Here is a 9,650-nt window from a genome sequence, read left to right as displayed (position 1 = left end):
TCCTGCTGCAGATCCAGCAGGGTCTCCAGATGGGAGATCACCAAAACAGCTGTTACTGTGATTCTACATTTGGTGGATCTGTCCCAGATGATAAATGCTTCTGAATTTTATCAGAGTAAAATGACCATTAAGAAAGAAAAAATGATCACTGTATAGAAAATGGATGCTACATAGAATGAAAGCTACAGTATAAGGCATGGACATTCTTACCAATTCACTGCTAGACAGAAACACAGGCGGCCAAGTTCTGCCACCTTTGCTTAAACCCTGATGGGACCTTAGCTCATGACTAGCCTTGCTGGAAGCAATGAGATTATCACAGAATAAAGGGCTGTTCAGTGGGAGTAAGGATGTCAGAAGCTGATCTCAATATACCTTATGTGCGTGGGTGCAGCTTTTTGCTTTTAAGAGGCATTTAGCTCAAGAGACTGGTTGCTCAAGGGCCCCTCCCCGCAACAGTGTTGAGAAAGCTTCCAGTCAATATCTGAGTCATCTAAGCAAGTCTTCCAGCAAACCAGAGCAAACCAGGCTATTCCTAAGAATAGACTAAACAGCAAGCTGAAAGCAGGCTTTTTAAAAAGACTTTTCAGAGAGCCCCAAGATGAACAGAAATACAGAAAACTCAGTGAAAGTCCTTGCTTATTTTCTAATATCTAAAGGGTTACTTTTTCTTCTTCAAAGTATTTCCTCTCTCCCTTGTTCTTTAAAGGAGAAATATCCTGTTTTGATGCTTTGTTTTTGCCAAAGGACTGGAAACCTCAGATGAGATTCTCACACTCCCTCCTCCACCCCCCTGAGGTGTATGTCTGGCACATAAAACTGCAGCAGTACAAAAGGACTCCAAAAGCCCTTCATACAGCTAGGGAAAATTCCCATTGCAGGAAGTGATGTAAACAGCTGATCGTAAAGACATTTTACCAGGCCCCAGCAGAGGAGCAGTGGGGATGGCACGGGAGCCCATCAGCAGCTCGGTTGCAGAGAAATCTGCAGAGCTGCTGGACAGCAGAGTAGACAGACAGGACCAGGCTGCTGTAGTTTAAGGGGGTTCCAGCTACAGTTATGAAAGTTAAATCAGGAGCCACTCTGGCCCTATAAGTATCGATGAAAAACGTGTCAAAGCCAAGTCACATGTTCCCAGAGCAAAAGGAAAACAAAATCTCACTGGAACAATTTTCAGCCCATGCTCTGATTTAGCTGAACTGACATGACAGCTGGCACAAACCTCCACTGTACCTCCAGTGCTAGCTGATCAATTCACTTCTACAGGAGCCGCAGCTCAGCTTACCGAAAAGCCTCAGGTGTGTGTTAAGTGCTTGCACATGTCTGAAGCTAGCCCTCTGCACAGGAACTAAGTTAATTTTTATTTACCAGTTCTCATTTCAAAAATTCTACAAGGACCATAGCATGTACTTTTCTTTCCCAGTTCCTTTCATCATGGCCCCTCTCTTCCTCTGTCACACTCCATGCAAACTTCTTTTTGCACCCTTAAAATATGCCCCAACCTCATGCAGTCCCGGAGCCCCGCACCATTAGCACATATACCTTTCTTCTGCTGTGTATCTTCTAGTCCCAGGCCCACCTTCCCCTTTCTCTCTTTCTCCCATGTTCATTCTTTCATTTGGATGAGATCCCCCCAAATACGCAAGTTTTCCCTCTGCTCCCTAAATGCTACACAGTTTGTAAGGTCTACAGACGTGGGCAACATGACTCACTATCATACTCAGCCTTGTGTAAATTGGTAAAAACAGTCCTGATAGAAGAGGGACCATTGTGAGGCTGGCAGCCACAGTAAACTCGCATGTGTAGCTTTCCTATCAAATTATTTTCTAAGTCAAATGACCTCATTCTTCATGTCAGATGCTGACAGCCAGCCAGTCTGCAGTTGCAATTTGTCTCCTATAGATCCAATACCGAGGGCATCGTTTTATGCCAGACATATTTGCTGATGCTTTACCATCTGTAGTTAGACTCCTGTGTAGTTCTGTGTACATCTAAAGCATGCTTTAAGTTAATAACAAGCTTTATAAAATATGATGTGTCCATTTCTACTAAAAAATAAATATTTCTCCTAAATAAAAAGCCCTCTCTGTTCTCTCACTGGTGGTATTACTTTTGAAATGCTGTCCCCAATAATTAAAGGATGAGAAGTTATCTTAATTTTCTTCCCAGAGCTAACACATACCCAGTTCCACGGAGATACACGTAACCTCTCTGAAAACCTTGTGCTGGTTTTACCCTGCCCTGCCAGGCACTTCCAGCATGACCAGCTCCCCTCTAAACTGTCTTACTCGGCAGAATTTCTCTTCATTTGAAAGTTCCTGATTTTATCAGCCCTGCCTCGGAGGCAGGGTAAGCTGCTCAATCTGGATGCCAGAGAAAAGGGAAGATGGTTAGGGAGGAGGAAGGAGAGGTAAATCGGCCTAAGAGCCCTTCTCCACCCATACAGCCTCACAGTTCTTTAGCTCAGCACCATGTTTTCTAGGTCCTGGAGAAGTTCCCAAGTCATGATTAAACCTACAGCCCACCAAATGTTTTGCTGTGCCTGGCCACAGGGGAGGCCTGGGATTTCCAGCATCCCCTACAGCTCACGGTCTTTGGCCCTGACCTTTTTTTTTTTGAGTCTGTAACCCTCCATTCTAGCCTCCCTCCTGCTTCATTTGTATCCTGGTCCCCGGGGAAATGTAAAGTCTGAAGCAAACAGGACAAAGTGAAGCAAGCCTTTCTCTGCCCACCCCTCACACACCAAAAAAGGCAACTTACTTTATTTCCCTGAGGCTCTTTACACTTTTGCCCACAGCACTGACTGTAAAGCCTGAGGACTCATCTCAGCCTCCCCCTGTGAGGGGCAGGGAAGATTTAGCTAGGCAGGACATAAATAAAAGAGTACCTGAGACCTGGGATCCTCGCTCTCTGGAGTCAGTCAAAGTGGAAAATATGTTATTTGCTGATTTGCAGTCTCTGCTTTATCAAGCAGCAAAATAAACCTGTGGGAGCTGCAGGTGTGAGATAAACATATCTATGGGCTTTTTGGTCTGTGTAGGTGGAAATGCACACTTCAGCTCCCAATCTGATAGATCAGGATCAGGAACCTGCTCTGGCTTGGTACAATGCAGTTATTTGCCGGTGTGGGGCTACTGTTTTACAAAAGTGCCACTGGTCTTATGTTCACTTGAGATTTACTTTCTTGATTTCTAAGTAGACAGAGGCGTATCCTGAGAGGGTAGGTCACATTATTTTTTTTTCTTTAGAATAAAATGAATACAGACACAGAATTAATAAATTCTAATAAATTTAGCACTCTGAATAGAAATCATATGTATTTTGTGCAGTATGATTTCTGAGAGGAGCTAATATTATCTAAGCCATATCTACACCTGCCGTATCTTCTATTCTGCCATAAGTGGGGCATCAAGACCATAGCGAAAGACCCTGAATTTGGCTTTTAACCCAAAGATCCCTCAGGAATTGTTCCGAGTCAAAACTATTTTGATTGTAACTTCTCGTTCATGCACAGGTGCCCCACTTGAGCAACCTGCCCCAGTGCATTACAGTTCCTGCTGCTATATCTGCTGATGGTGATGCTCAGGTCTGGGAATAACCCTTCCTGTGCTCATGCCATGATGTCTTATTTGTCTTGCTACACATAAAATACAGTCTAAATTTGCTCCTCCATTGCTTTGGGATACCTATTAAAAAGAGAATAGTTGTGGCTAACTTTATGTCAAGTTCAAAGGTGCTTATTCTGAAAAATGCCCTCAGGCACTTGCCAAATGAGGTTTTTTGTTTGGCCAGGAAGATTTGCAATATTTTTTGGAATCACTTTTTCTTCTCACATCTCTGTCTAAAAGTTTTCCTAGCAGTGCCACATGTCTGGGTGCCATACAGCAGATAATAAACACCTGCAAATCCCAGAGACCTATGAGGTCTCTTCCAGTCCTCTGTTCCTATACTATACATAGATCACTTCTTTCCCTCTAGCTAAGCACCAGTTAAATAGCACGGTTTTCATGCAATGAGACACAGCTGCAGACCCTTCCTGCCTGCCTTCTAGAGAAAAAAAGGATAAAAGTTGTTTCTGAACAGGTCTGTGAAGTTATAAGCCATTACTGAAAACAAAATTTTCTCTCCCCACCCCTTCCACACTAGTTCTTGCTTGCCTACTGTGCAAAGCTAGATGCACATTAAATATACAGTCTCAAGAAGAGGCTGAATTTCAAGCCAAACCACCTTTTAATGGTTAGAAGAAAAGAATTAATAACAGCGAATTAAAAATATGTGCACTTATTCTGTGTCTTACGTTATATTCGGACAATGGCTGTGCTTCTATTTCTTAAGGCTTTGTTTTGGCTGGGGAGATATTTGAGATGAGATTTCACTGGGAGCAACCAGCTCTAAAGCAAACAACAATACTAATAATATGCCTGTCTACAGTGGCCCACGATCTTTAAAGATTATGACACACATCACAAACTCTGAAAGTCCCCTGCAAGTATTTTTTCCAAATCCTCACAACAGCTCTTCAGGACAGGTAACTGTGACACTCTTTTACAGAGGGGCAAAGAAGATCGTGAGGACTCACGGTGACAAAGCAGAAATTGTCTCAAAGGCAGAACCAATAGCTTTAGCAGTTTTTCTGTTTCCAACCACTGACTTGTACTTCCTGAATGATATCAGACAACAATGCCAAAAATAAGTTAAAAGGACATATGTGTGCATTCTGTATGCTCTCTTTTCAGATCTTCCTTAGATGAAAAGAATCAGTTACCCGCAACACTAAGCCCCTGAGTGCTGGCACTCCAATGCACGGAGTGCAGACTGCTGTACCCACTCTATGCTCACACCAGCCTCCGCTTTTGGCAAAGAGCCAGGATGCTGCATTCTGCCTCCAGACTCCCACAGCAGCCTTATGTGCGTCTCTGAGGGAAGAATCTGACCTAGGGCTATGACTTAGTCCCAGATGCTGTGATGGCAATGGACTGCGCGATGATGGACGTTTGCCCCGGGGGAACAGCACCATTATCAAATGACTCTCTCAATAGCTATGGGATAAAGCATAGGTCACCACATGTCTGAGCTGGATTTGAGTAGCATGTAGATGAAAGGTTCCTGTAATCCCTTAATATATCTCAAGTCCCAGGGAGTGGACTGGGGTGAGTTAGCAGGTGTTTCAGACACTGAATCCAGAGAAGTAAACCGAAGCACAAAACTGTGTATGTGGTTCTAAGTATTTAATACCCTCTACAACTCAAGTGATCCTCTTACAGCTGTCATGCTTACCATTGCTGCTTTTTCAGCTCTGGGATGGCAGCTCTCACAAGCAGCCTGATCTCTCCAGCCAGGCTGTTCAGAATTGACAGGCTTGTAATCACTACAGAGCACTGTTCAACATCGTAGCTGTTACAGAAGCACCCAGACCCAGGCAACCAAGCTGTTTCTAAGTGGGGCAGATAACAACAACCAAAGCCTCCTGAGCACTGCCGGGGGTGCTCTGGAGCACTCCAGCTGGTGCTCTCCTGGCCAACTACCCCTGCACTGGGAAAGTGGACTTTGACAGGGGTCATCTGGGTGCAGGTTTGGCTTCCTGCTCCAGGCACCATAGTGGGATTGAGGACATAGAGAATCCAGTCCCTGCCCTCCCACAAGCTTCCTGCAATATCTTCAGCAAGCCCAGCAGCCTTTCTTTCCCTCAGCATGCCAATATCCCATCCTGCAGCCCCCTGCCAAGATACCCAAGCTCACCATAAATACTTCCAAGCAAGTCTAACTGCAGCAACCTGGAGCGCTGTGCAGTCTAACTCATACAGCTTCTTAGCTGTCCATAGCACAGATGCACCCTCAAGACCTCTTTCTGAAATGGAGATACTATTTCCTTTACCCCACTTTACCTTTACATCACAACGTCCTTGAAATAGAGGGTGTATCTCTGTACAGCACTTAGCACTTACTGGTGTCCAGAGTCAACTGCTATGTGTAATACAGATCATTATAGGAATTTGGGTCCACAGTAGGACTCGATCAACAGTTTTGATTGTGATAGAACAGAAACTTCACTCAGAAACATGTTAGCCAACTTAATGAAAAACTGGGGTGGGGGGTTGCCAGCAAAATTAGAAATTACAATTCTGACCGCACGCAGAGATCTGGTCTGCTAAGCCAGGAGGTTTATGAAGTCTAATAACAAGAACAACAATAAAGAATAATAATAGAACGGCAATTTGCGTGTCCAGCTTTCAAGCATACATTTTTCCCCAACCTTTAAATTAAATGACAACCATTTAATAGACAGTTGATACATTATTTGCCATTCCCGAAATGATCACTTTGGGCTCCAGTTTCATTGTAACACTGATCACTTGCATATAGACCAAAAGTTAAAATACCCAACTAAATAACTGAAATTTGCTTTTTGCATTGCCAAGGTACACTTGCAAATTACATTCTTCTCATGATTCTTATAAAATAATGCTTTACCATTCTGTCAGATTTAATCAAACAAAAATCTGTTGCTTACCTGTGTGAAGTAAAGATTCATCAGGGTCAGGGTGAAAAACTGGAGGCAGACTGGGAAGCAATAGAGAAGCCAGAAGATGAAGGGGCTGAGAGAATTTGCTGTCACAAAGTCTTTGAAGTAAAATGAAAAGAGCACAGTCCTAAGAGAGGCCCAAAACAAGCACAGAAACAGAAAGACAGTTTGGTAACTGAACCTCTTGTGCCTGTAGTGAAGGACCAGCCAGAGCTGGACGTAGATGAACACAAAAAGCAGTGAATAAAAAACAGTATATACAATGGTCAGGCCCAACTTCACATACGGAGGGACAGCTGGCGTCAGGGTCGGCGGAAGGGTGTCATTTTTCAGTGGGTCCCACTCAGGGGCCTCCATTTGATATCAGGAACCGTCAGAATTATTTATTAAGTTTGGCTGCTGCTGTTGCCTCCTCCTCCTTCTCCTTTCATCTTCCTACAGCATAGGAATCAAGAAAATGAAAGAAAACAAGCTGCACTTCCTCTTTGGCAGCTCACTGTGGGCTGGTAGCACATGATCACAATTCAGAATGATTCATTAGGACTGCCTTTGTCAGCAATTGGCAGGGAACAGCTCAGAAAGCTGCCCTTTGCTGATGTTTGTGCACGAATCTTTATCATTCTCATGAAACAAAGAAATCCACAAGCCCCTTAATGGTTTACTGCTGATTTTTTTCCTAAGGAAAATTATCTGGTTTTTAAATTAGTTAAGTAATGTTCTATTTTCTAAAAGAAGCAAGTACCTGACATTTTCCCAGTGGCAGCCACATCGTATTTTTGTAGGATTTTTTTGTTTTCTTTACCCTTTAACAAGTTTTTTGTTTAGCTACATTTTGTTAGGAATAATTTTAAGCACTTTAAAGTACTCATGAAATTCAAACCACTGTAATAAACTGTAACAGTTCAGCTCTGCATTGCAGAAACCTTTGTGTTTATAAAGGAAATATGCAATTTGCACAGCAGATTTAACACATTCAGTATTTTCTTTTTCTTCTAACGTAAGACATTTCCTTAGAAAAGGCACATCAAGACTTCCAAGCGTAGCATACACAAGAGTAAAACCCCCTAAATACTCAAATTCAGCAAAGCATACATGCAGCTACAGGTTCTTTTCTTCTTGGTTGTTGTCTATTTGTGCCATCACTGTGGCAACAGCTGACCAGACACGCCTTCTCACAAGTGTGCAGATGTGCCCTTGGGATTAAATCTATAAATTAATAGGCGCTATGGCAGGCTGCTGGGTTTGACTCACGGGGGTGAGAAGTGAGAACTGAAACTGAGTGGTTTAGACATTTGTAGCGTGGTGGAAATGCTTCATATATCTCTAGGTCATGTATAGCGTCATATACCATCAAATAGCAAGGTTTTTAAAAGATATCTTCGTTATGGCTGGAGCACTGCCATGGTTTGTTCTATCGTTTATAGTAAGCTGATTAAGAGAAGTGCTTGTTAACTGGAATAATCCCCAGAGAGGACCCCACATGTCTGGTGAGCAGTGAAAAAAGATTCCTTTAGTGAAAGAGTCTACGTAGTGAACTAACACAGTGTTCAGGGTATGCAGATACTGACACTGAGTGCTAACTAAAATAATGATTTCCATTATTAACGCCTCACCTCAAGAGGAGCTCAGAAGTACTACTTTGTAGAAAAAGACGATTATTATAATTGTGCTTATTAATATAAATACAACATATATATGTTTGGATAGTTCTTTAAAAAGATCTCTACATGAAGGCCATCCTGCCCTAAAAATACCCACACTGAACACTTAAAGCTATGTTCCAAAACCCATGTTTAGGTACTGAAACTTAAGCAGTTTGATTTCCTGTAAATCAGGCCACTTCTATTAAGGTGTCTAGATATGATTTTAAGACCCTTACCAGGAGCAGTCAGCTTTGGAAATCCTGGACGAGCAGCTCAGAGAAGCAGGGTGATACACAGCACCAAGTGGCTGTGTCGATTTGACTATGTATAGAAATACACAGAACACACAATGAATGATGAGAAAGAGGAGAGAGGATAAGAAATGTCCAAGCATTAAAAATCATGTACAGAGGTACATTATAGCTTGCACAGAAAGAGAATTTTACGGCTTCCACATAAATAAACTTCATCTTAGTTTTAAATTAGCACCTGCGAATTTCCTGGAAAAAAGTAAGATTGACTTGATACCAGCGTAGAACATGGGAAACTGAGCAGTTACTAAAGCAAGTTTGTCAGAGAAGCTGTCTCTACTCAGGCCATCACATTCATTAGGCAAAGATGGGGAAGAAAAAGGGCCTGGATAAGAGTTTACACAGTATGTATAACAAATAGAATAGATACAACAAAATATATTTCAATACATACTACAGAAGGCTCCATCTCCCAGATCAGGAAAACATCTCCCCTAGATTGATACATACTGCTTTCTAGCAGACAAGGAAAACCTCTTCCCAGCCTTTCCCTGTTCTGCTAATAGCCCTGCCTTATACATCCCTCAGCCTCCACAAACCCAGTGCACACATGCGCTATCTAGAGGCCAGAGTACAGTGATGATAAATTCAGAGGGTTACACACCACCTCTCTGCTCTCAGCACAAACTTTTTGATTATGCTTGAGGCTAACATTAACCCAGGGTGGCCGTAACCACTCTATTGCTTTTCATCAGTGACCTATAACAACTCTTCACAGCTTGTGCTATAAGACTTTAACCTGCTAAATAAGGGTAAAGGCTTCCATGGCATGCCATCACCAAAAACACCAGGATTTTAAGACTGCCACATGCCTGAAGTATACTATAAAATGTACAGAGAAGCCGGAATCCATTTCTACTCAACAAACTGCTGTTTTCCCTTAGTGCCTCTGTGGATATGACTGCCAACTCACACTTTGTGGGCACCATGTTGTAAACAGCCAAAGAAAGCTGCTGCTCGCTTGGTCAAGTGCTGCCAACGGACAGCAAAGAACAGTAGTCGCACAGACTATGTCACAGATGTGTGTCCTTGCCAGTAGGTGAGCAAAGGTCGGTTGGGAAACTCTGCATTGCAGCCTTACAAGAAAATTCTTAATAAACCAGACTTCCTGTGCAGGTCTCTTCAGTGCTTAAGAAGTTCAGCACACTCCTGTTGCTGTCTAGGGATGTTAGG

The 9,650-nt window shown here is 42.8% G+C and overlaps 1 protein-coding gene across 2 annotated transcripts in view; it reads right to left on the bottom strand.

Moving 5' to 3' along the window:
* GPR137B (G protein-coupled receptor 137B) overlaps positions 1 to 7,023 on the bottom strand; it is a 25,483-nt gene extending 18,460 nt beyond the window's left edge. For both annotated transcript variants that reach the window (XM_010285138.1, XM_010285139.1), the window contains exon 1: positions 6,512 to 7,023. In XM_010285138.1, coding sequence (XP_010283440.1) covers positions 6,512 to 6,880 — 369 coding nt within the window. In that variant the 5' untranslated portion in view covers positions 6,881 to 7,023. The remainder of the gene's footprint in view (positions 1 to 6,511) is intronic.
* Positions 7,024 to 9,650: the final 2,627 nt, after the last annotated feature.

This window comes from Phaethon lepturus, unplaced genomic scaffold (assembly GCF_000687285.1).
Source record: "Phaethon lepturus isolate BGI_N335 unplaced genomic scaffold, ASM68728v1 scaffold41424, whole genome shotgun sequence".
Lineage (NCBI taxonomy): Eukaryota > Metazoa > Chordata > Aves > Phaethontiformes > Phaethontidae > Phaethon > Phaethon lepturus.
This window is presented reverse-complemented; position numbering and strand designations above follow the sequence as displayed.